The following is a 27,355-nucleotide window of genomic DNA, read 5'->3' on the forward strand; positions in this document are numbered from 1 at the left end:
TCGTAATCATTACCCTCTGTAGTCTTTGGACGTTCATGTGTGTGGGGACTCCTAGTAGTGACTGACACCGGAATGGTTGCTGCTGGAATAAAGAGAAATTTCTTGAGAGAAAGACATGTGCATCTGTATCTATTTCTCAACTTCTGGTATGGCTCAGCTGCTCTTGCTTCCCAATTAAAATCCGCCTCCTCCCCACTATTCAAATGGAAGCACTGACTAAGTAGTAAATGTACTGAATGTTCTTAAGCAACAGTAACGACCCTGGGTGGCTTTTGCTGGGCTTTGAAAATAAAAGGTGCATTTACACTACACCTGGCAGTGAAGGTCTCTGTCTTCATCTTCCTGTTTTCCTGACAATTTTTTTTTTCTCTTTATGGCTGTAGACCACTGAAAAGAAACAGTTCCAGAGAAATCTCTTTTTCTTTGGTAAATCTTTCTTACTAACTTTCCTGAGATTCTTCTACAGTGATGCAAAGGGTAGATGTGAAATATTTCAGGTGTAAAAATCCACAGTCACAGAAAGTAAGGCTGAAGATCGCAGTAGGTTATCTAGTGCTACAGCACAATAGATAAAGTTAAAAATAGATAAAGTTAAAAAGCTTCCCATCTCTCTCCAGAGTAATTAATTAGGTTCCAAAGGAAAGAAGTCTAAAGACTGAAAAATATAAAGAATTTTGAAGACAAAGTTGGTAGAATTGTTCGGTATTAGCATGACTTTACAATTGGGAGTCCATTTTTATTCCTAAATACATCTAGAATCATTAACTAATCAATGTGCTTATCCAAACCTTCAAACTTTACTTCACTTGTTTAATCTGCTTGGACTCTTCTCAGCCTGTGTTTTATTACCGATACCTCCTGGTGCTCGCTCTCTCTCTCTTTATCATGATACAGATTTTAACTAGGAAGGAAAAAATGATTGATGAATATTGTATAATGTGCCTCAAACTTTAGTTTTGGACATACTGACAAATTGTCATGTTGAAGTTCACAATCATTTTCAGACTCACAAGTACACTCATTTTGAGGAAGTTATCTTAAAATTTTTAAATACAATAAAATCTGAGACCTAAAACTTCCAAAACTCTGTCAGTTTAGATATAAAATTACTTTGTTAATTTAAAAATCTCTATTTCCTTGCATGAAGGTTTATGATGAGGGGGATTATATGTGGGGGGACTGTGTTTAAGTTTAAAAGACTGAATAAAGGAACTGACATATTTAATTCAGAATTTTAAATCTTCTCTATTTACTGGCATTTTTTATAGTTAATGATTGATGTATCTGATACTATTACCACTACTCTAAGAAAGCAAAATACTCCAAAAAGTCTTCAGGACAAATAATTTGGGCAATTAAATAAAGAGGTTGCCAGAAAGGTTGTGCAGTGTCCATTCCTGGAGATATTAAAAAACTGTCTGGACATGGTCCTAGGCAACTGGCTCTAGATGGCCCTGCTTGAGCAGGAGGTTGGACCAGATGACCTCCAGAGATCCCTTCCAACCTCATCCATTCTGTGATTCTGTGAAAGGACATAGCAATTGCCCAGCATTGTCACAGGCTATTCTGGATACAAAAAGACTTTAGGTTTGGAAGGAGAAGCTTTACTGGAACTGAAAAAAATTCTGACAGGGAGCAACTATGAAGTTTTCCTATGTTCTCTGGGAATCGGACCTCTAAAGTAACATTTGCTGGGTAGGTAAATCTCTCCTCAAGACAATACCCTTTAAAGCCATGTCATTGCAAATGATAATGCATGAAGTGGCTCACATGAAGTGACAGCACTGTTCTTTTTAAAAAGAAAAAAAAAATCCAGCCCAGCTAGTGCAATCAGTTCTTGCTCCCAACCACAGGGCTCTGGCACTGGCTGGGGTCAAAAGGTGAAGAATGAGAATACACAGAAGCAACTATGGAAAAATCATTCACTAGCAGGATCTCTTTGTTCTTTGCCAAGTTCTTTTCTGAACTGCCACACATGGAAGTACTGCTCTGTCATGAGAAAGGTCAGCAGGGAATTCCTACCCATTTAACAACTGGAGACTACTTTTCCACACCTGGCAGCACTGAGTACTGCATAATATATCTGTGCCTCAGCACTACACTTTGCTCTAAATCCAAGCAGGGAAATCCAATAAGAAGCATACTAACCTACAAATTAGCTACTTTGCACATTCTTCCAGAACTAACCTAGGGCCATATATTCATTGCATCATGTTTTTCTGATTAATCTTAAATCACTCTAATCTTTTTTTTTTTTTTTCTTTTTCATTTGTTTTTTCAAAGAAAATACAACAATGCCATCCTCCTCCCAAACCTAAAGATATTCTGAAAGTGTCCGGTAATGATTTCTTCTCAGCCCATTTTAAAAAAGTTCATTCATGTAGCCTTCTCCAGATAAAAAGAAAAGGTTGAGCTGGGAGATGGATTTCTCAGAATGATAAGAGAATAAGACTGAGAGGCAATAAAATGCCTTTCCTCTGACCTTTCTGAAAGCAAAGCATCTAAATAAAACTCCCAGACAATATAAGAGGACTTTGACATAAAAGTTACTCTTGATATTATTGAACAATTTATCAGATTATTGGGTTTTAAGCACTGAGCAGCCAGGCAACCTGAAACTTTGAAGGACAGAAAATAGTAAGACAGGCATGCACGAAGTTATCAAGCAGAGTTTTCATAGGCTGAGAAGGTATGGTTCTCTGGTATGACTGTACTTCAGAAGATGCAAGTTTAGAAGTGCTTCCAAGATCCTCATAGTCCTGGTAAGGGAGAGAAGACTGTAAAAGGAACAACTACATGTATGCACCAAGCTATCTAACATTACTCTATCTTAACTTCAGTGTTGAGACTACAAAAATGTACAGAGTAGGCAGTTAAGATCCTCCTCTACAACAGGTAAGTTCTGCCTATTTGTTGTTAAAAGAGTTCTGCAGTTCTCTTGCAAAAGTCTCACATTACACAATTGGAAATGTATAGATGTATATGTAGAACTAGCATTCTGTACTAGAGGCACAAGAGAATACAAGTTTATAACGTATCTACAGGGACTCAACAGGGGTTCAATATAAAGAGGTATTCTTGCCTTTTCCAGAAAGAAAATGCTGCAATGGAGTTGGATGCATGGTAGGAAACTAATTATAATATAATTTCCTTTTCTGAAAAATGGAGAACTTAGTATGTTTAGACAGAGAGATTAATGCTAACAATAATACAAATGAGCATAATGCTTGGGCAGGACCACATTGGCAAAAATAACTTTTTTTTCATGCAGGCAACAGATTCAATTACTCACATATCAAGAAAAAGAATGAAGATGCAACTTTCACTAGAATGTACAGTTGGTTGGTTGGAAAAATTGAAAATTTTTTCTATGGTTTTTTTTTTAAATGAAGTTTTTTGCTCCCCTGCAAAAAGACAAATACTTTACCAGAAACAGTACAAAAGTCTTATTAACAATGAGAGCCAAAATTAACTTTCAGGAATTGTGTCTGACTCAAAGTGGGTCATTAGTAAATCCGTGATCAAGTATGAATTTGACACACACTCTTCACTATTTTGATTCACTGCTTAGGAGAGGTGACAACCACTGTCATGGTACAAATTTCTAATTTTAGCTGTACTCCCCAGTGACACTGGAATACAGAAGAGATCCTGCTCTTTCACCATTTTGCCACCTACCCAAAAGCCTATCCCCATACACTGCATATTTTATGCCTCAAATAATAATTTCTGAACAAGAGTATCATCATTTGTCCCATCAGAACAAATGCCAAAGTCACAAATATCTACTTACAGGAAGATCATTACAAGCTTAATTATGATTAAAAAGTGTTTCTTAGGATTCCATCTGATCAACCAGTGAAACCACTAACAAGGAAAGGACAAACAAGAAGCATGCATACAAATACAGAATTATGCTGCCTTCTTTGCAGTTCTATAGAAACCTGTTAAAAAGCCATTCATTGTGGTGACATCAATACACAATGTTGATCTTGGCAGTCTCAGAGTGTAAAACAATTTTATGCAACAGTTTCCAAATGAGTTGCTTTTTTTTCCTCTGTTGTTTCAAAAAAAACCATGCAAGATTCAGATCTATATTCAGACACAGGCATCTACAGCAGAGACAAATGTAATTATTCTAGTAATACAATACCGGATTTCCTACACTGAAAATGTTGTGGGAGCTGTAATGACCACGAAAAACTAATTATGTACACTATTTTGAGAGAGTTCCAAGTCATAAATACCATCTGGTTAACAAGTTTCATAAGGAATTATTTGGTCTGAAGAGAGTAATTCTTTTTATGAGGAAAAAAAAAAAATTCACAGAGAATCTGGAAAGAATTTAATAATATTGCCTGATCTCTTCCAGGATTAAGTAATATATTCTTACAATATACAATTATACAATTTAAAGTTTTCTAACTTCATTATAAACCATGTAACACTAGTTATATTTTTGTAACTCTATTCATTTATTCTTCAGCTCCAGAAAATGCCAGGTGCCTTTTATTCTCTGACACATATCATAGACCAAATTCAACCTCGGTGTGAAGGTGTGTTTTAATCTGCCATCATAAAATATGCCTTTACTAAATTCCAGAGCAGAACTTCACTCTTATTTCCACAGTTTCAGGTTATGTCTACAGACGCATTAATGATCACTGAATCAATACAAATCCTATGGTTCCATGCAAGATGCTATAACGATCAGCAAAGTAGGAGAATTTGCATTTTCTGAGACCTGTGCTGAACTAAGTTGGAAAATTTGTTATTTTGAAATGAAAAGCAGGAAAATAACTTGTTTCAATGTCAGGCCATGTAACTTGGTGATTTGGGATATAAAAGTTAAAAGTTTGCTTGCTTTACTTCAAACTTTTTTTGCTTCAAATTTTTTTGGTTCAATAAAAAAATAATATTCCTCAAAGAGCACAGCTCCCCTCAGTGCCTACCTTTCTGATGATAAAGCGCTGCGCTTCACATAGAAAAAATTTAACCTAAAGTATACTACTTAAGTGATACATTGTAACAAATGTTTGCTATGGAAGTTAGTTACCAGGTTTAGTTCGTGGCTTTTTGGGTCTGGCAGATGGTCTAGGTTTAGATGGAGCAGGTGTGAGCTTTGCTTCTTTGGGAGCTGAAAGAAATATACTGGATTATAAGATTATCCTTTCCACTGTATCACATAAAAATCACGCTCATCAAGCCTGAAATGAAGCACCGAATGGCTACAGGAAACAAAAGCAAATGGCAAAATCAGATTTGCTAAGAAAGCTTCTCAAAAATCTTCCTAAGACTTCACTACCGCAGAAAAATCCCTGCTTGTTCTTCACTGTAAAAGTCAGTAAGTAAATTTACAACTGGTAATTGCAGCTTACAATCACATCAAAATGTCCTTCTCATTAAGTTAGCAAATTCATTTTTGCAAGATACCTAAGCGGTAAAGTAATGCTGCTGTTTATCCTTTTGAACTCCAGGTCGATTTTAAGCCATCAAAAGACATACGTAGACAAAATATGCAAAAATGTCCTTAATTTTCAACACTGTAAAGAAATTACTGGTAAGGAGCTGGAAAAACATGGAATCAGTAATAAAAAAAGGGAACTGCTTCATAACTGTAGTCACTGAATTCTGTTAATAAAATACAAGTAGTGTCCTCTAAATGGTAAAAATTAAGAGCAACCAGTTGCAGAAACTTTTTTCTCCCTGAACATGCATGGGCTGAAACTGTAATTAGCTAAATATGACTGTTAATCTGACATCAGATAAAGTTTAAGGTGAGTTTCAGGTAGTATAGTCAGTAATTTTGTTCATTTTTATAAAACAGTGCTAGGAGACTGCTTTCCAGGAAAACATTTCATAGCAATAGATAAGAGTGGAAAAGTATATGACATTTACAGAAAGAAAAGAGTAGAGTAAGACACATGAAGTGACCGAGAAGTGTTTTTCAAGCCAAAATGACATTCAGAAGGATTCATAAACGAACAGTAGAATTAACACGTCCACCCAGTGCCACAGGATCACTGAGAATTCTAGTATTAACGTCCACAATACTAACCTTGCACTTGGCCTTTCAATAGTATTTCCAATGGGTTTCTGATCATTTTCTGAAGGTAGAAGTGTGTTGGTGTAGAAAAACTCCCAACAAAATGGAAGAGAATTCTGATCCCCAAAATTTTACTGTACTACAGCACTAGTAAAACCATATGAAAAAAACTCAAGTTTCTTTTTCTCCTAAGTTTAGAAAAATGTATTTCTGAATGCTTATTTCCTAACTTTTTTTCTCTTGGAGAAATGGATTAAATACAGTAAAAGCTGTGAGATAAAGTAACAAACTGTGGCATGGACTGCAAAGAGGAGTCACCAGATGCTACAGAAACATGTATTACCTAGTATTGCTTTTGGTTGTTCAACAGTCTGAGAAGTTTTAGGCTCCAAAAGTGGTGGTTTAGGGACTAGAAAAGAAAAAGTCAAGTGTAATCAAACAGATCAGTAGATATATCAGCAGTGAGCCGAAAACATTATCATTCCAATAGTTCAGGGGGTTGGTTTGGTTTTAAATAGACTAGATAAGCATGCAACTAAGTCCTACTCTCATGCATAACACCCTACACTCCTTTCTGTTTTGTTTCCTATGAATCTACACACTGTACGCTTGTGGCTACATGTGAGTCTGCTTCTGAGACTCCTTCCCCATATTTATGTTCTCAGGACTTTTATAATCCATTGTTTGATTTGATCAACAAATTTCTTTTCTGTTATGGGAGAACAGTGAGAAAGGACAGATGAGGGCTTTGAAGAAAAGACTGCAGTTCATAACCAACACCAGAGAATCTATACCAAAAAAGAAACTTCTAAATGCCAAAATCTTGCTGAAAATCTTAAATCAGAGCCTGCAGCCGATTGTAAACCACATGTAAGATATCAAAGGCAACTCCTGCTTTTACTGACCTGCCTGTTTATAAGATATGAGAAAAGAACCCCCATAGCATTTATTCATCCAGTACCTGAATGACTAAAGGAGGCAAATTCATCTCCCTTAATCCCAAATCAGAAGAAAATGAGTACAGAGATCTATTTTTTGATCAAAAAGCAGAAAACGAAAAAAGACACAACATGATGATAATGTTCCCATGGTCAAAGAATGAATCTGGTTTATGTGAAAGCTTCCCCTTCTACTTTGAGAAAGCTGTCATATTTCCAATAAAATGGCAATCCTTTCCCTTGAGTTCCCCTGCAGGAGGACTTACTGATCACACGAGTAGTACTTTACTTTCAATCAACAAACCACTGTGACTAGCAAAGATACCATCTTTGCCATAGTATGACTGTGTGAAAGTGGGAGATGGGAACTGGCAAAAGAGATTATAGAGATAATAATCATATCTATTGTTTACACAAGTGATATAAAAAAATCCCTGTGCCACCCAGAAGTAGTTTTCTCCCTTCTAGTCCTTTAAAAATGTTACAAAACTGGGGAAGTTGTTTATATTTTTTATCATTGGACCCAAATGCATAAAACTGAGGAGCTTAAGTCTCATTCCTTTTGTTAGGCAACATCAAACGACTGATTTTAGAATGATGAGTTAGTCAAGATGCTCAGGTATGGCATAGCTCCTGTCGTTTTTAGGAAGTTTTGCTTACGTATTTTTACTGAACATGTATCTCTGCATATCAACTTTTAAAAATGGCTTGCACAATTACCAGGTTTCTCATCCTGTACTTCTGGGGTACCAGATGGTTTCAGTTTAGAAGGAGTAAGTGGTATTTCTTTTGGAGCTGAAAGAAAGAGCTCAGTTTGCAATAAAAAAGTCTTTAACAAGGATTTCCCACAACAAACAGTACATGCCCACGAGTTTATATTGAAGAAAAGACAACTTAGTATGGAATGTCAAAGCCATCTGATGAAATCAGAGTTTAAAGTGTGGAATGGAGATGATACTGAAATGCTGTGCCTTGATCAGAAATAGATTCTATGTCTCCAAAACAATTAAAATTTCCACTATGAAAGCTCTACGTATCAGAGACAAAGACAACACATGCGTGTGCATGAGAGTGAAAGAGATAGAGCACTCTAATAAAAGGATGATGGAGTTTTTCATGCAAGAAGCAAGTTTTACTTCTCTGAGGACAGTAAAACCATCCTGAACTATGTTCTATATATCAAGAAGAATCAGTCTAATGACAATGGAAACACAAGACTCTATAACCAGGATAAAGAATAATGATTATGCATGTGAAATGATATGCTGGAAGAAATGCATTAATATGGGATGAAGCGCTCAAAACAAAACAGAGTTTTTCACTGGGTGAAAACAACATTACCTAATGTTACCCTTGGCCATTGAAAAGGACGAGAAGTTTTAGGTGTGAAAGATTCCAGAATGGATTCACTTGTTGCTGTTGGAAGAAATGGTGACAGTCATAAGAGTGCAAAGAGCTAATGGAAGAAACTCTTCCTTCATAAGCAAAACCAAATTTGTTTTTACAAGAACAACAAATATTTCACTAATGCTTGGACACTTGTCAGCTTAGTATGTATTAGAGAGAAATTCAGTCTTTTGAACTGCATGGAGCTTTAGTGACTATAAATAATCACATCTGTGATGTGCAGAAATTCTGGATGTTCATTTCTGCCTGCCATCATTGCAACTGGTCCAGATCTCAACCACTGCCAAATAAGATTTTAAGTTGAGCATTGAACATTTTGAGTTTTGGTGCATTATTTAAGGAAGATGGTATGGTGTAAAATGTAGGAATTTAATGTAAAAGACATGTTGAACAATCAATTAGTCAGACACTAAAACGATACAAAATTTAGAGCAGAAAGCTGACAGCTGATCCAACTTTGGTTTCAGCCCCAAAGCACTGAGTGTCTGTGACTGTTAACCAACTTCATGCCATTAAGTATACACTCTTCTTAATATTTTAAACAAGGCTACAACAGCAGAATGTAGTCTAGAGCACACATCACAGTATTTTCATCAACACTACTGGACAATAAATACTATTTTCTCAATTCTCTATGTGGCATATTTTTCAAAATACTGAAGGAGAATCACATGACTATGAGTTGCCATATGCATTTTAAGTGTGAGAAAACACCAATTTCAACAATTAACAGCAATCTAAAGTCAAAATTAAGGTGTTAGGGTCTATTCCAATGTACACTGAAAGTGAAGATTACCAGTGTAATCATTTCAGTGAGTTTTAAAATATGGTTTGAGCTACTGAATTAAGAACTAGGTAGAGATTTTTGTACCTGGTCCAGCATCTGCTATTTCAGGCTTACTGGGTGTCACAGGGCTTGAAAGAACAGGCTGAATATCACTAAAAACTATAAAAAAAACAGGTCACAGTAGCTATGATTATTTATTCTACACATAGCTTGCTTTCTTTTACGAGAACAAACAAAAATGTTATAGGCTATAGCATACCTAATTTGCAATGCAGAGGTCCACTCACAATAAGCATGCCTTACCTGATAATGGAGCACTGCTGGTTTAGAGTGGGAGCTGAGGCTAGTGGTTAAAATGACAACTGGAACTAAAGTGTCAGCCAACCAAAGCTAATATTACTTTAGATAGCACAGCCCATATAGTTTAAAGCAACCCAGAAAATACAAAGGTAAAAGAACTTCTAACATCATGGTTTTAAGCATAAGGCACTCCAAAGAAGGCAGAAAAAATATAATCTTCAACACTAAAAAACACTGCAAATGTATTTCTGTAAAAAACACTATCTTAATTCTCTTCAGTGCTTTGTTTTCTGTCAAGATTTTGATAGTGAATTTTAATGTTGTATAATCTGTGTACATATATACACATATAAAACAAGGGTAAAATAAAGTAAAAAAAATCACTGAACAGTGTGAAATAGTATGCTTACTATGCTGGCATAAACAATATAGAGTATATAAAAGCATGTATCCATCTATCTGAGAGTATAACAATTAAGCTTGAATAAAAGTGATTTTAAAATTCTTATTAAGTATTATTATTATTATTATTATTATTATTGTTATTCCAAGCTTACTTCATTTAAGTGCATCTCAAAATAGCCCTAGTAGCTTTTTGAGGGACAAATGTAAGATCAGAAACACTCTCAGGTGACTTTCTCTGTAGCAAGCACAAGTTGTCTTGGCTTATGTGAAAAGGGGACTTTGCCTACACTGGTCATGACCCAAGCAGAAGACCAGTATGACAGATAACCAAAATACCTGGGATTAACAGCATTTCCACAATTGCTATCAACACACCAGAAGTGGTTTAATTCAAAAGCTAAAGCATTACTATTACCCATAGTTGTTGTTAGCACATGAGGTGTTCTGGAAAGTGGAGGCATAGATTTTTCCACGTCAGCTGAACTTGTAACTGCAGAAAAACGTAAATAACCCTGAGAGAGAGATTCACATTGGTGCACAAATGAAGGGGACAGTGGAGGGGGGGAAGAATCAGAAAAAGTAAGATTGCTTTACATTGCTTTGCAAGATGCCAACGCTACTATAATACAGTTTCACCAGATTTCCAGCTTGAAAAGAAATGAACAAAACCTCAAAGTTTTGAACAAGTCACATGCACCTAACAGACACACCCTGACAGAAACTGCAGTCCCCCTAAAACCAGCCTTATCAACAGGAGTCAACTGATTTGTGCACATGTAACATCAAAAAAACCTGTGCTTTTGACTTCACCTGCACCTGTAGAAGGAGACCTACATACTTACATAAAATACATGCCAATATGAATTTCTACAATCAGGTATTTCTATTGCCAATGCTTTGCTTGTTTCAGTTTAATAGATGCCAGTATTTTGAGTTATAGGTTTTAATATAGTACATATCATGTCATTTGTAATTTAAATTAAATTGTGGTATTTTATATAATTGACATAATATAAATTAACACAACTTTCATGACATACTGAAGAGCCAGAAGGTGAGGAGAAAATTCAAAACCGTACTGTTGTAATACTGACTGTCAGGTTTAGGATAATTTTCCTTCTCATCTCTCGCACATCCATGCCTTTGCTATGAATACAAATTTAATCTGGATAGCTATGACCCTAGTAAGAAAAGTTCCAACAAAATATAACATGACTTGAAAAAAATGCTTAGTAATGGAGAAAATTGAAACAAACAAAAATGCGTATGGTATGCCTAACAAAAAATTGCCCAGGGTAAAATGTCCCAATCAAGAATATATCTTCATAACTGATAATGACTCCATCTAGCTTGTGGTCCTCATATCCGACAGATTAAAATCACCCAAAACAGTATTGATTCCTGGTTTTTGATTTGATCCTATGCCACAGAATATCATCATGTGGTTACAGAGCCTAACTACCAAACACTGCAGACAAAATTCTGTTGCAGACAACACTAAGCAACCAGAGCAAACAGCCTGTAACATCTGTGACACAAACCCAAATTCCAAGCTATAGAAATATCATAAACACAATTTACCAGTTAGTATTTTTGATATTTCTGCAGATGCAGATGTTTGCGACGGGAAAGTAATATGATGAGAATCCAGTGAAGCTGGAAAATAAAACAAAACAGAACAAAAAATTCTTTTTGGCATCACCTGAACCTATGGACAGGGTTCAACCCATTACTAAGGAATCAGGCACTTCAGACAGGAAAAAGTGTCAAATGCACATGGAATGGATTTTCTAATATGAATATGTGAAGATGCACTGGTGATGTAAATGATGAAGAAGATGTTACAAGAAATATGAAGAAATATTCAAAGACATCAGACAATATGATGGGAAAGTAAAAAAACACAACATAAAAATTAACTAAAAAAAGAAGTGAAAGGCAAAAGAAAGACTTGCTTATGCCTTGCAGGACAAAATGTGACATACAAAAACTTAGTCTGAAAACACGATTTAAAAATAGAGGTAACAGAGGTGAGATGTACAATTTCTGATGCACAGAAGGCATTTTCTTGCAAAAGAGACGGTAGAAGGATCCTAGAATGATTAATATAGGCAAGAATTCCAGCATCACTGGAAAAGACCCTGAAGTACATGACACTCAGCAGATAAAAAACCAAGGTTTCTCCAGTGCCACAAAACCAAACTTCAGAATCAGTTTCCACCACATAGACTGAGACAGCAAGAAACATGGCCAGCATACGTGGGAACCTACAATTCAACTGCATGACAATAGGAAGGATACATTAACATGGTTCATTCCACTTTTGACTTGCACTTGACTTCAGGTCTGTAGGCTTACCAGCCTGTTCAGGTATTGCCTTGTTACCTCATGGGCCAAAACATACTGCCAGGCCACACGACTGGTCTTGCACACCTGCCACCGTGAAAGAAACTATCCTCACAAGCATCTCCACCCATCGTCACCAAGTGCCATACCCAATGCCTTACGTAAATACGGCTTTTCATGGATGGCACTTTCACCTCCGCACTTATGCGTCACACCAACTTAGGCCAAAGAGAAATAATTTTTTTGGCTAAAAGCACAACAACGACTCTTAGGAGAATTCCCGTCTGCACCACCAGATCTTCAAGAAACATCATTACCAAATTAGGTCGGCAGCGTGTCCAGGTGCCAAAGGCTGCCTGCCGGTGTTCTGAACCTCAAAGAAACACGCCACGATTCACCACAAGCTCAAAAGTGGCATCATTCTTAAAAGCCTAACGTGACCTCAAAAGCGGCAGCGGAGCAGAGCATTCCCCGTTACGGGTAACGGCAACGTAAAGGTGTGGGCAAGTGACAACCGGCCGCCTTGAAAGTCAGCGGTGAAGCAACCAATAGCTGCACCCTTGGGCCAGGAAACCCCAGTGGGCGGCTGAACTGCTGTGCCATCCTCTTGTGCCAGCCCAGCTCAGCCCAGCCGGGATTTGCCTCTTAAGAACGCTGCTGTATTCAAATGCGTCGGACAAAGGAAGACCCGCTGCCAAAACACAAAGCGGCAGGGGAATGGCAGCTGAAGGCAAAGTGCAACAGTACGTTCTCTACGCAAGCTGTCATTCGGTCCCTGCAGAAAAGGCTCGTCAGCAATGGAAAAAGCACGGGATCAGACAACAGAATCGCAGAACAAGTGTGGCGAGTGCTTTGGCAAGCCAAGCTGCACCAACAAGTCTTCACACTCTCCATGGAAGATGACATGGATGACAGGTGGCTTGGGGTGGGAGGCATGATGGGGAGCGAGAGAACAATAGGGAAAATGGAGAAAAACAACTTGGTTTTGCTAGTTACCCGTCACGGTTTGCTGGGTTGCCAGGGAGGAAGGAGCGGTGGACTTCAGCCTTGGTCTTCGAGTAGCTAAGGTCAAACACAAAAACCACCTTCAGGTCCTCAGACAGGCTGTTGTCACACGGGTGGTATCAAGAGAGAGCTATAAACAAGGAGGCGTGGCCCTGCTCGGGGCAGGCTTCCGTGTCACAGCATCACTCCCCATAGCAGCACGATGCTATCTTTCAACCGGCATAAGTAGCCCACGGTAACAGAGTAAACCTACAAGGGGAACCTCAAAAAAGGCAGCAGAAAGCTTACAAATGGAGCAGTTTCTAGCAAGGAGACAGGAGGGACCAACCGCCTCTCGGACCCGCTTCTCAGCACATCAAAACATCTGAACAGGCTCATGGCTGCGGAGAAAAGCATCGCCAAATAATCAACATGGGAAGGGAATCACTGGCTATTTACCCATCACAGTCCTTGTGGTTTCCAGTGAAGCAGACGAGGTGGATTCCAGGTCCGGTCTCTGGGTTGCTACGGTCAGAGAGGGAAATGATCTTGAGATATCCACGCAGTCTTGCCACGGCAGGACAAGCAGCACCGGTCCAGAACACCCCAAACATCCCTACTTAGGGCAACACATGCCTTTTCCTGGCAGTAAAAGGCCAGTGACTCAGTGACCAAATCACCAGGCAACCATCTTGCCATGGGTGCAACTAACACACTACTCTTAGAAGATCAGTAGCTAAATGGCTCTCCATCAGCAGGAAAACGGAACTCCTTACATTTCCTTGAAAGACACTTAAAACCAGTCATTGCAGAGGGAACATGGGAGCCAAGAGACTCATCTTTGTATTCAGAATTCAAGATGATGGGTGGTGGGTACTTCTCAAACGCAAGCAACTACACATACTAGCGCATTCCTTATTCCCGCATGAAGGAACAAACTGCACATTATTCCATCGATATTCAGTCATAGCTCCAACTCTCCTTAGAAGTTCAATAATTTTTGCAAAAAGGTATTTTCTTACTGTTGTCACTGTTATCATTATTATTTTTACAAAGAATAGACTATATAAGGCCTCACTATTCCCCATGACATCTGAAAATTCCCATTCTTCCTTTAGGTTAGTCTCTAAGCAAATGAGTAACACGCCTATGCACGAAGCTTGAATTTCAGTGCTCAAGTTTGCAAAATGAAAGAGGAGAAAATAATTGATATCCCATCAGGAATCTATGAGACAGCTATACCACATAAATACCAAGACTAAGAGGAATTAAAATTATGTTTTTGCCATATTGGAATATTTCATTCTAGAAAGAATTTTCAAAATAAAAAACCGCATCTAGAGACACACAGGCATTTTGTGACATATTCTTTTTGCTAGCTGTCCCTGCAAAAAGTGATTTTTCAAGTGATGGAAAAAAGCATATTCGAACATCAGAATCACGTCATTAGTGTGGCAACAAGTGTTTTTGCAAGCCAAAGTGCATTAACAAACCTAGGTATTGCTTAAAGCAGATGAAAATTATGTCAAGTGATGGCAAGGTAAAAGAAAAAAAGAAAATATTTACCCTCCACTGTTCCTTGGCTTGCAAGATAAGGAGAAATAGATTTCAGCTGTGGTCTCTGAGTAACTAAGATTAAACCAGAAAACTACCTTCAGATATTACAGATGAACAGGTTTTTTTCAAAGCAGTGTCAGTACAGAGTTTCAAATGAATGAAGCCCATATTACATTTAGCGTTTTTACATAAATATTTGCATTCATTACATTTTATTCCATTTTTTTAAATCAGAGTGGCCTAGTTGAGTTAATATAGAATAAAAACGGTTAACCTTTTAGTGAACTAGGCCTACAGAGCAGAAAATTACAGAGAGAGATTGAGAAGCTTATCAATTAAGTATCTCTTTGTTATCTTTTATATAAATGACCGTCCACCTCACTGCTATGTTTGACATTGCCACGAACAGGAAAAAAAAAATCAAAATGTTTTGACTAAATTTTAAAATAATGTTTTTCATATTTAAGTATTGACAAAATGATAGAAATTATGATGGAATCACTGTTTACCCATCACTGTTCTTGTGGTTTCCAGTGAAGAAAAAGACGTGGGCTCCGGGACTGGTCTTGGGAGAACTAAGATTAGAGATGGAAACCATCTTGAGATGTTATGGCAGTCTCTCTATGCATATGAAGGCATCACTTTAATCACATCCAAATATATCAGTATTTAAATTGTGGTTTCTCAGGTATACTTTTCCTACCAAATAAATCATACATCAATTTTTTTGTCACTCTGTATTACCAAAACCCCCTAACCACTAGGTAAACACTGGTCCTAGTAGATAATAATATGTCAGTCATGATATTCCAGAGCTGCCTTTTAACTGCAATAAATGACAAATGCCAAAATCAATTTCCTAGCATCAAATATTTTCAAATTATAAATTGAGAACTAGTCAATGAATATGTAGCCAGAACTTCAGGCTGCATCAAAGATACTGACAAGTTTTGGAAATGACCACCTTATATTTAATCTGAAAAACAATTAACTAGCTCTGATTACTATATTCTTCACCACCCTTAAAAGTTTGAAGTTTGGGGCTAAAAAAATATATGCCTGGGAAAAAAGGAAACAATAGCTTCTTTGCAGAAAAATGCATATAGGTGAACTTAATAAGTATTTCCATCAGGAGTCGAGCCAAATATTAGAAGAAAACCTATTTGTGCTTTCTTAACCAAAATCTGTAAGAATCTTTAGTGGAACACTATCTCCTTAATTTATAGGAGCAGGTTTTCATCCTGAAGAGGTATGAAGTACTTCAAACAGACAGAATCTCATAAACACACTGTTAGACAAGCATGAGCTAAAAGAAGAGTCACATTCATTTTCCAGAAATTAGTGAAGTGAAATGCAAAGATCATGATAAAACCCCCTGCACTTGTATAAGAATATATTATTGAAAAAAAAAAAAAAAGGGAATTTCTGATAAAAGCATAGAGCAAAATCTTAAAACAAACAGAAGAGAGGTCAAACAGTAGATACCTCAGAAAATGGAATAAAAATTTTGAAACTGCCATCACACTTGCAAGAACACATTACACAAAAAGTGGAAAAGCATAAATTTGATGGACCAACAAAGAGAAAGTTTCAAACATGGAATTCTTGTTCTGAAAGAACTCTGTTAGACTCCTCCAGTCTAAGCAAAAAAAATCCTTTGAAAATGCAATAAAAGTTTGTAGACTTGATTGACAGGGGGATGGATTGAAAGAGTTTCAGAAATTTCTCCCTTTCAATGATCCATTTGACTACATGCTTCTCTGTGGCTCTGGGCTATTTACTGTCCTCTCCGTCTTCATTTTGTTTGCTGAAAAATGGAAATAACAAGAGCTCCACAAATATGTTTTCTCAATTACCTAGCCGATGTTTGCATCTTTACTGGCATTGAGTCAAAGAACTGCGAAATACAGCAGTTAAGATGGCAAATATAAAACAGAGTACCTACTTGCTAGTGTACAGTGGAATACTATAGAACATTTGCAAATATCTATAGGGGTCTGCAGTAGAAGACAAGAGTATACCAAAAGAAGAAAAGGAGAGTTCCTGTGTTCAGCATTAAATTTGTCCTATGGAGGAAGAAAAATATCAAAGAAACTGGCTTGATTCATTAGGATATATGCAGAAGGCTGACAAACTTTTCATCTCCCCAAATAAACATATTTTTCTTTTTTTTTCATAGACATATCTGGACTACCAAGTCTTAAGCTATTTAAAAAGAACTTGAACTTGGGTTTGCAATGCCCACTGTGCTATCTTTCATCTCCCTAATAAGAATTTTGTCACTACAGCACAGCTTGAGAGTCCTCCTTCATTGGAAATATACATGAATATTCTACACAACTGCAATATTCACAACCTGAAAAACGTAACTGTTTTAAAACCACAAGTGAACATGAAAAGTCAACAGAAAATAAATCTACAAAGAAAATTCCCTATACACATCATAAACACCCCAACAGTGTAAGTGACCAGGAAGATGTCTTAAATACCAATCACCACAAAACTTGACTATAGTAATAACAAAGTAAATATAAAATAAAAAGCAGTATAACGTCAAGCAATACATTAGTTATCTGTATCAGGATACTCTGCATATAATGGAGAAATTAAAGCTCAATTAACAGCCTCAGAGTATTTCACAGACACAGAAGTGCCCAGGACATTATACTGTAAAATTCTATTACATTAAGTAATACATAATTGGTCAATGGCAATTATGGGTAATAGTACCAATTAGTATTGCAAAAGTGAACAAAGAATAATAATAAAAAAATTATAATCCAGCATTGTAAACAACATATACATTGCCTTAAATGAAAGTAGTACCCAATGCAGAATTTTTGTCTTGCAGTTTTCTTATCCCCAGAGTAAGGAAAATTAAACCAACATTTCACCAAAAGCACCCTGGGAGCTTTTCTGACAATTCCTCACTGTCAAGAACACTCAGTTTGCAAGAAATATCATTACCAGATTGGATTGATGGTATTTCCGGAACTCCAGATGCTTTAGACATGAATTGTGAAACACTCTGTGTTTCATTAAGAGCTGAAAAGAAAATCTGAATTTAAAATGCTGAGGAATCTCACTGTTGCTGGGACAGCACAACACACTACCCAGCACAAGTTGTGCTGTTCAAAATGATGTAACTGCAAACATAAGCAAGATCCTGAATGTTTAAAAGTCCTCTCTGTATTATGTGAATAAAGAGAAAGATACGCAGCCCAATATGGTGGCAACAGGATCCAATATCTGATGCTAGACAGAACTCCTAAGAAACTTTTTATTTTACACTTTCTGGAGCTTTAGTTACACCAACAGAAAAATGAAATTGTTACAAGTTGGTATAAAAGACCGGTCCTTTAGTACTTTGTACCAAAAATGCTTTATAGCTGCTGATCAAGAAGTGATTGACACAAAACAGTTAAGAGTCTTGCCATTTAGACTTAAAACCAAACATGTCTGAAGGTGTTCACAGCAGAAAAAAAGGAAGCAAGTGGCAATGTGATGAAAACTAAAATGGAATCCCACATTGCTTACCCATCACTGCTTGTCAGGTTTCCAAAAAGGATGAAATGTAGATTTGAGGACTAGTCCCTACATAGCTAAATCAAATAGGAAAGTCACCTTGAAGTAGGCAGTCTCTGCATAAGTGATAACATCATAGTTTTAAAGGAAAAAAAGTGTAGATTGAAAGTATTGTTCATTACCTGAATAACCACACTAGTTTTTTGGGTTGTGTAGCTCCATAGAGCACAATAAATGGGATGTCATTAATCAGTCCTCAAGAAATGAGGAAGAGTTCAAACAGGCTTAAAGAACCTTGGCAAGTAAACATTTGCTAAAAACGACTAATAAAAAAGTGATCAACTAAGCAACAGGTTTTTAAAAGATATCATTAAGACCACTAAGAGACCCAGTCCAGGAGAAATAATATGCAAGCAAGTATTTTACTGCAGTCCTCATTGTGTGCCTGGACTTCCTCACCTTCCTTTAGTTGAAAGATACTTCTATTCACTCTCTTCTCTCTACCTTCCTCCCCTCTCCAACACACACATGCAAACCAGAATTCCAAGGAAGTCCTTTAAATACAAACAACTGTACATGCTAATGGTTCTCATTTCATACCATGCCTATGACTAGAATATGTTCATTAAATGTTATTATCATATTTAATCACATTTTTAACTCTCCTTCAAATCTGGGACTTATCTTTGCATGGATATGATTATGTTGAATTCCAGACTAGATCAGACATAATTTTCTCCATTCTCCCAAACATTGTGTTGGGATCCCTCTAGTTTGAAAAGACTGCAATATAACTTCCTTTTCAGGCAAAGCATGCAGAATAAAGAACTGAACATGGACGTGCTATTATATCAATGTGTAGAAAACCATTACTGAAACTATCTGTTAAGGCACTTGATCGTAAATTATTGCTCAGTATGGAAGATGCATTAATGATAAAGACTGATTAATACCTCTGAAGAATAAATGCTTAAAACTTAACTCATCTCCATTTCTTCATTTTAAGAATGTTTAGTTGGAATCTGCAAGCTTTGCCATTAACCTGCAATTACAGGTAGTTGGACAGCTACTAAAAGTTTCCTGTTAAATACCCATTTAGTCCAGTTTTTACTGCAAGGGAGTTCTGGCAACAATGTGAAATAGACTTTGGATGGAATTGTCATTATTGAAACAAAATGAAGTATTTCTTCATGCAGGGACAGTAAAACAAGCAGAACCTTAAGCATTGATAGAATTGCCTTTGTTCAGTATCATTTTGTAAGGCATTGGTAAGTTTTAGTTTATTTTCTGAACACATGAAGTAGAAGAATCCTAAAGAATAAATGTTGGCAAGGAAGAACAGGAAAACCATATACTTAAGATTATTATATAAGAATAAATAATTTAAATGTCAAGACAATACCATAATTCAACCAGTTTAATTTTACTGGAGTCTGGTGTAACAGGTTTCAAGGGTGTTTGAAAGCATCACATCTACCACAGACATACCAGCTTAAAATTAATTTGTCGCAAATATTTTCTTTAATTACAATGTTATGCAGTTTAGTTTAAAAAACTGTACTCAAGCAATACAGTAATATATGTGATAATATATTTCTATTAGCCTTGGACCTAAACTGTCAGGAAAATGTCTTAGATAACTGCTTTAAATATATTCAAATGAAAGGACTTAAGGGTCCATTCTCCACTATTTTGAAGCCTACACATTCCTTGCTATTGACCCTGTTATTTCTATGGGCCTCACTCATCACTTTCAGCCATTAGAATAGTTTCATTCATTCAGAGGCTGAAGAGTAAGTTTCCACAACCAGAAGCCAGTAAAAGAAAACATATTGGTGCTTGTCTGAGAAATTATCATATCAGACATTAAGAAAACATCAGAATAATTTACCCAGTTCCACTTTACTTAAGTCAAACGTAAGACGTTGCAAAGGTATTTGAACAGTTCATGTTCAGCTTAAGCCTGTCAAATAACCCTTAATCACAATAAATATTTCTGTAATCATAATTTTGAAGCCAAAGATTATAGGGAAATTACACTGCACAAATAGAGTATTATGAGTGACAAAAGTACTGTTATTTATTTATTTAGAATAACTATCCACTGGTGGCTGCTGGTAGTTATACTGATTTCAGGGAATCTGTTGATATGGCATTTTTGCAAAATCAGGATGGCTGAATTGGGGCAGGGCTCAACATTGATGTAAATCAGTAATTATAGTATGAGTAAATTCATGTTCAACCAAAGTACAAATAAAGAGTGATAATCTGAGTCATCCCTGTCCTTAAAACTTCCAGAAAAAATATAATTTGTCTGTAATATGAAATTACAAAAAAAAAAGTAACTGTAATACTCCACTATTCTGTGTCATGATAATCCTAAAAGCCTACTATTTCAACGTTATCCCAAATGCAGAAATATCCCACCTTCTTCCTGTAATAATATTAACACCAAGGTAAAGAAATGTAAATTAACAATACAACCAAAAGTGTGAGGACATTTCTTGTGAGAATTCCTAATACTAATAAAATTACATTTTCAAGAAATGTCATTACCAGATTTTGTTGATCGTATTTCTGGACTAACAAATGTTGTGGATCTTGAAGAAACAGGCTGTGTGTCATCAGGACCTGAAAAGAGATTGTGAGTTTTAAAAGTGGCAGTGGCATCAAGGCCACTAAAATACCACAGTACCTAGCTGCCAGAAGCTGCTCTGTAAGAGGAAGCAATGATACAAATAAAAATCAAGACAGTGAATGGCCTGAGAGTCAGCTGTAGGATTACTGGCAGAAGAACAAGCAAGCTGATGTCTCCTATGGTATGGATACAACAGGAGTTCAGAGTGGTATTCTCATATCTATTACATTTCCAAGACACAGAATTTGTATCCTTTCAAAGAGCTTAGGCAGAGAAAATTTCAAGTAATAACTAAACCTACATAAAACTGCTTACAGTAATATACAAGTATGTTCCTCAGTCTGAGCAGAATGCCTTCTGCTTGCCAATAAAAAGAAATAGCTGACATGAAAGTATTGCACAAGAAACCCGAGAGAGACATTTTGTTTCAAGATAATGACTTCTGGTCTTACTACAGTCCAGGGCAGCGATGACAAAGTGGAAACTATAATGCAAATATGTGCTATTTACTTATCACTATACATCTGGTTACCAGGTAAGAAAGAGATGTTGATCAAAGCTGGTCTCTGGGAAGCTAACAAAATAGCTAACAAAACAGAAACAGTTTTGAGATACTGAGGCAGACAGTCTTTACACAGGTGGTATCAAAACACCTTCCTGAACATAGTCAACAAATTCACATTTTGCCTAGGAATCAGATTTTCCCCAAAACTGCCACAAAAGTTACTTGACATAAAGAGGATTGTTGAAAAAGAACAACCTTCGGTGGAAAATAGCTTAAAAACATCTTTATGTTTCTATGACAATATTTTAATGAAAACACAAATGCAAAAAAATAGATTCTATCAGATCATTAAGACCACCATTTCTGTTACAAAAAATTATGCAGCCAGCATGAAAGAAATATGGTCTATTTCTATGGGCAGTGGTATATGAAAAACTGAAGAGTAGGTGCTCTTGATGTTAAGAACCCTCATGACTGATTAAAGTCGAAGGACAAGTAATAAGAAATTTAAGTAGCCTGATCTTTACATCAAGAGAGAATGCTGTGGTAGTTCTGAGAGAACATGCAGCAGAGAGGAGTACAGTCACACTTGGCTAGCTGCTAAAAGTTTTCCATCAAATGAAGGTAGTTTGATCTGACTGAAATGACCTTGGATAAAATAGTTTTCAACTTTAAAAGGAAACAAAAATATTGCATTCATGCAGAGGCAGGGTAACTGTCAGGACCACCCATGGAGTATTAACACAGCTGCATCATGTTTGTGTTCAGTGTGAATTCTGTAATAGATAAAAGCTAAGACTTTTCTAAATTTATCTATGATGAGGAACTACAAGAACACTGACCAAAGTTTAATAACACTAGGGAACACATGAATACTAAATGTATGTTGTAATAAGCTAATCTCCAGATGACAAAAAACATTAATGATCATTTACCCAATTCCACTTCATTGTTGTCAGATGTAACAGGTTTGAAAGGTGCTTGAATAGTTACTGTAATAGAGAAATATGTAATTTTCATGTGTTAGGATTTTAGATCACATTGCCTCTCACAAATACACTGCTACCAAATCTACTTTTTCTGTAGCTAGACTGCACTTAACCAATACAGCAACAAACACAAGAAGATGTCCATTTACTGTCAGCACTGAGCAGGAATGTATAACTTGAAAGGACAAAAAAGAAGTATACAGCTGTTTTACACTGAATACTTCAAGGTCTGATATACCACTGCTTTGTACCTTGGGCAGTTACACATCCAGGCACACACTGGAAAGCCAACCAAACTGATTTCAGAGCAATTCAGCCACCTGTTCTACTAATTCTACATCAACAAAATAAGAGTACAGAAGTGCAAATGAGTGGAAAACTCAGGCCTGAATGAGTTTTACGTTATTTGAGATTTATATTCTACTTTAAACATCCTGACCAGGGAAACACAGCCTTACTATTCTTGAAGTATTTTACAGTTCAGACCACCCAGCACTTGTGAACCTGTGCAATTAAAATTAAGGACCAAATCCTTCCTGAGATTCCTAATACTATGTCTGTACATTTAGTAAATGTGGAGCATCCACAGTCCTATGTTTCCACACAATTTGTGTGTGCTCAACAATTCTATAAATAAAATTATTTCAATCAGAAGACACGCATCTTTGACACACAAGCACTGTATAGCACTTATGTAAGTGCATTCAAAAAGATTAATGCTCACTGCCCTTACAATACTGAACACCACTTGTAAACATATCAAGAGGAGAAGTAGCTTCAACCAATTTTTCACTCAGAAGCCAGCTTTGTATATGCTTGCTTTGTTGCCTCAGCACAGTATACTGCAGAATCAAGACAACTGATTTTAAAGTTGGTCCCCAGAAAGAGAATGAAGTTTGATATAATCATGTAATAAAATATCACTTGCTTAAGTCATCCTGGCACAAACAGAAACACAGATGAGAACCTCAGAGCAATCGTCTACTTTTTTTATGACCACATTCTGGGAAAAATCTCATGCTCAAATACAAAGGCACATATTCTGCCTAAAAAATACGTTTTCCATAAATACATGGGGAGAAGCAATATATTATTAGCAGAAATAACTGTAAAATAATTTTAATACTAAAATACTGTACTGCAGCAGTCTTTTGAATATTAGAAACTACTTTAAAAAGTTGTAACAGGAAACAAATGTTCAACCAACAAAACTCTTTAAAAAGTACCTACTAGCTAAAGACAAAACATTCCCTCCCCAAAGGACAACTTGTCCCCATAGTGACAACCCAAAATTCAAGGTTCAACAATTTCCTCTCATCTGCTAAATTCTGCTCCACTCTCCCCCCACAAGCCTTCAGTAATATGACACTACTTTGAAATAGCCTGATAATATCAGGATCACTTCTTTGAGGCTAGCACTGCTGGACACTGGCAATTATTACAAAGAACATGAAGCCTTAATGAACAAATGAAAGACCATTGCAGGCAACATTAAAAAAACCAGGACAAATAACAAACACTGGAATAGTTCTACTTAAATATCAAGAAAGATCGAGGATTGGAAATGAAACAAATGCCATTTACCAGTCTCTTGCTCTGACATTTTTGCAGATGTAGATGTTTTGGGAGTAGAAGTAACATGAAGAAAATCGTGTGAGGCTGGAAAAAAAATTGTGGCTTATTACTTGAAAGATACATGAACCATCACATCACAGCATCATCTATGACCATGGAATCGATGGTTTAGTGTCTGAATAATAAGAAACTGAAGAAACATGAAAATATATTCTGCAAAATAAGCAAAATTAAAAAAAGAAAGAGGTTAATATGAAAAGATGTGTAAAAACACATAAATATGATGCAAAAACCAAAATGAAACATCACAAGTAGAATGGAAAAAAATTCCCATGAGGTTAGTAGGAATGTAAGACTGAAAAAGCTCAAGAACACTGGGCAAAGGGAGGCAAAGAGAGAGCAAATCTACAACATGACGATACTGAAACCAATCCAATTAAAAAAAACTGGCAAAAATAAAAGAACATAAAAAGTGATCCAGACAACATCACCAGACAGGGAAAGAGAAAAAAAAAAATATCTGTAGCCCAGCCTTAACTGTATGACTTTTTTATGATGACAAGTATCTGATTTCTCCACTATAAAAACAAGAAAGCTAAGAAAAGTCCTTTAAGTAATGCAAGGCAAGAAACGTAACTTCCCTGAAAACAACTCTGAAGTGCGTGACATATCTCGGCTGATATAGAAGCAAGACTGCTACAGTCAAAACTCCCACAGCAACATTTCAAGACACTTCATTCCACTTTTGACTTGCACTTGACTTCAGGTCTGTAGGCTTACCAGCCTGTTCAGGTATTGCCTTGTTACCTCATGGGCCAAAACATACTGCCAGGCCACACGACTGGTCTTGCACACCTGCCACCGTGAAAGAAACTATCCTCACAAGCATCTCCACCCATCGTCACCAAGTGCCATACCCAATGCCTTACGTAAATACGGCTTTTCATGGATGGCACTTTCACCTCCACACTTATGCGTCACACCAACTTAGGCCAAAGAGAAATAATTTTTTTGGCTAAAAGCACAACAACGACTCTTAGGAGAATTCCCGTCTGCACCACCAGATCTTCAAGAAACATCATTACCAAATTAGGTCGGCAGCGTGTCCAGGTGCCAAAGGCTGCCTGCCGGTGTTCTGAACCTCAAAGAAACACGCCACGATTCACCACAAGCTCAAAAGTGGCATCATTCTTAAAAGCCTAACGTGACCTCAAAAGCGGCAGCGGAGCAGAGCATTCCCCGTTACGGGTAACGGCAACGTAAAGGTGTGGGCAAGTGACAACCGGCCGCCTTGAAAGTCAGCGGTGAAGCAACCAATAGCTGCACCCTTGGGCCAGGAAACCCCAGTGGGCGGCTGAACTGCTGTGCCATCCTCTTGTGCCAGCCCAGCTCAGCCCAGCCGGGATTTGCCTCTTAAGAACGCTGCTGTATTCAAATGCGTCGGACAAAGGAAGACCCGCTGCCAAAACACAAAGCGGCAGGGGAATGGCAGCTGAAGGCAAAGTGCAACAGTACGTTCTCTACGCAAGCTGTCATTCGGTCCCTGCAGAAAAGGCTCGTCAGCAATGGAAAAAGCACGGGATCAGACAACAGAATCGCAGAACAAGTGTGGCGAGTGCTTTGGCAAGCCAAGCTGCACCAACAAGTCTTCACACTCTCCATGGAAGATGACATGGATGACAGGTGGCTTGGGGTGGGAGGCGTGATGGGGAGCGAGAGAACAATAGGGAAAATGGAGAAAAACAACTTGGTTTTGCTAGTTACCCGTCACGGTTTGCTGGGTTGCCAGGGAGGGAAGGAGCGGTGGACTTCAGCCTTGGTCTTCGAGTAGCTAAGGTCAAACACAAAAACCACCTTCAGGTCCTCAGACAGGCTGTTGTCACACGGGTGGTATCAAGAGAGAGCTATAAACAAGGAGGCGTGGCCCTGCTCGGGGCAGGCTTCCGTGTCACAGCATCACTCCCCATAGCAGCACGATGCTATCTTTCAACCGGCATAAGTAGCCCACGGTAACAGAGTAAACCTACAAGGGGAACCTCAAAAAAGGCAGCAGAAAGCTTACAAATGGAGCAGTTTCTAGCAAGGAGACAGGAGGGACCAACCGCCTCTCGGACCCGCTTCTCAGCACATCAAAACATCTGAACAGGCTCATGGCTGCGGAGAAAAGCATCGCCAAATAATCAACATGGGAAGGGAATCACTGGCTATTTACCCATCACAGTCCTTGTGGTTTCCAGTGAAGCAGACGAGGTGGATTCCAGGTCCGGTCTCTGGGTTGCTACGGTCAGAGAGGGAAATGATCTTGAGATATCCACACAGTCTTGCCACGGCAGGACAAGCAGCACCGGTCCAGAACACCCCAAACATCCCTACTTAGGGCAACACATGCCTTTTCCTGGCAGTAAAAGGCCAGTGACTCAGTGACCAAATCACCAGGCAACCATCTTGCCATGGGTGCAACTAACACACTACTCTTAGAAGATCAGTAGCTAAATGGCTCTCCATCAGCGCAAAAATGGTTAAATGTCTACTTCACTAAACCACTCCTTACATTTTGTTGGAAGATGCCAACAGACGTTGCAGAGGGAACATGGGTACCAAGAGATTCACCTTTGGATTCAGAATTCAAGATCTGATCTCACTTTTGTCTGGAATCAACCAAATCCTTCATTCTATGGATTAGAAATCTCATTCCCTGGCACTAATAAAGCACAGTGATTCTGTGCTTTATTAGTGCCTGCAACCAAGAGATCAAAGGCAATTTTTCTGCAGAATTCTAGCGCATCTTTCAACCATTGTCACTATTACAGTCCACCATTCCACTGTACACTGAAGAACAGGGAACTTCGCTGACTTCCTCATACTCTCTTAGCCCAATTTTGCACAGAAAAGATGCACAACCTAATACCAACCTAATACCTTATAACTAGTATAAAATCTAGTCTATGTGTAGTCATTTGCACTGTGCATCTTTGCTACATTGTGGGCTTCACTCCAGATGTAAGGGAGGCAAGACTGGTATTGACAGTTTTTAAACATGCAGAAAGATGAAGTTGGTGGTAATAAGGAAATCGTGCCTAGTGACTTCTCTGGGATTTTTTGATATTCCCAACCTTTGGAAACCATAACCCTTCTGTTCAGGTCCCTTCTATGTGAACCTTTTCTAGCAACATTCAATGACTCACTAAGCAAATCAGTCACTGGCATTTTCCCATGGTGAAAAACTCATGAACTATTCTTAAGAACAGCAGCTAAGGCTTCTTCCACCTATGGAGAAGCTTTTGCATCCAATGTACAACAGGACCAAATATGACATGTTAGCACTTCTTTAAACCACACTAAATAACAAGCCT

General features: G+C 37.5%; 1 protein-coding gene across 1 annotated transcript in view; it reads right to left on the minus strand.

Moving 5' to 3' along the window:
* The window catches only part of LOC104631546 (target of Nesh-SH3), a 164,967-nt gene that overhangs the window by 59,494 nt on the left and 78,118 nt on the right, over positions 1 to 27,355 (minus strand). Inside the window, 18 exon segments of the mRNA XM_075766839.1 lie at positions 14 to 82; positions 5,057 to 5,137; positions 6,390 to 6,455; positions 7,705 to 7,779; positions 8,326 to 8,400; positions 9,263 to 9,337; positions 10,299 to 10,373; positions 11,465 to 11,539; positions 13,226 to 13,291; positions 13,673 to 13,738; positions 14,780 to 14,842; positions 15,280 to 15,345; positions 20,852 to 20,926; positions 22,374 to 22,430; positions 24,012 to 24,086; positions 25,767 to 25,794; positions 25,796 to 25,833; positions 26,215 to 26,280. Of these exon segments, the coding sequence (XP_075622954.1) occupies positions 14 to 82; positions 5,057 to 5,137; positions 6,390 to 6,455; positions 7,705 to 7,779; positions 8,326 to 8,400; positions 9,263 to 9,337; positions 10,299 to 10,373; positions 11,465 to 11,539; positions 13,226 to 13,291; positions 13,673 to 13,738; positions 14,780 to 14,842; positions 15,280 to 15,345; positions 20,852 to 20,926; positions 22,374 to 22,430; positions 24,012 to 24,086; positions 25,767 to 25,794; positions 25,796 to 25,833; positions 26,215 to 26,280 (1,191 nt within the window).

Source organism: Balearica regulorum, chromosome 1 (genome assembly GCF_011004875.1).
Source record: "Balearica regulorum gibbericeps isolate bBalReg1 chromosome 1, bBalReg1.pri, whole genome shotgun sequence".
NCBI classification, from domain to species: domain Eukaryota; kingdom Metazoa; phylum Chordata; class Aves; order Gruiformes; family Gruidae; genus Balearica; species Balearica regulorum.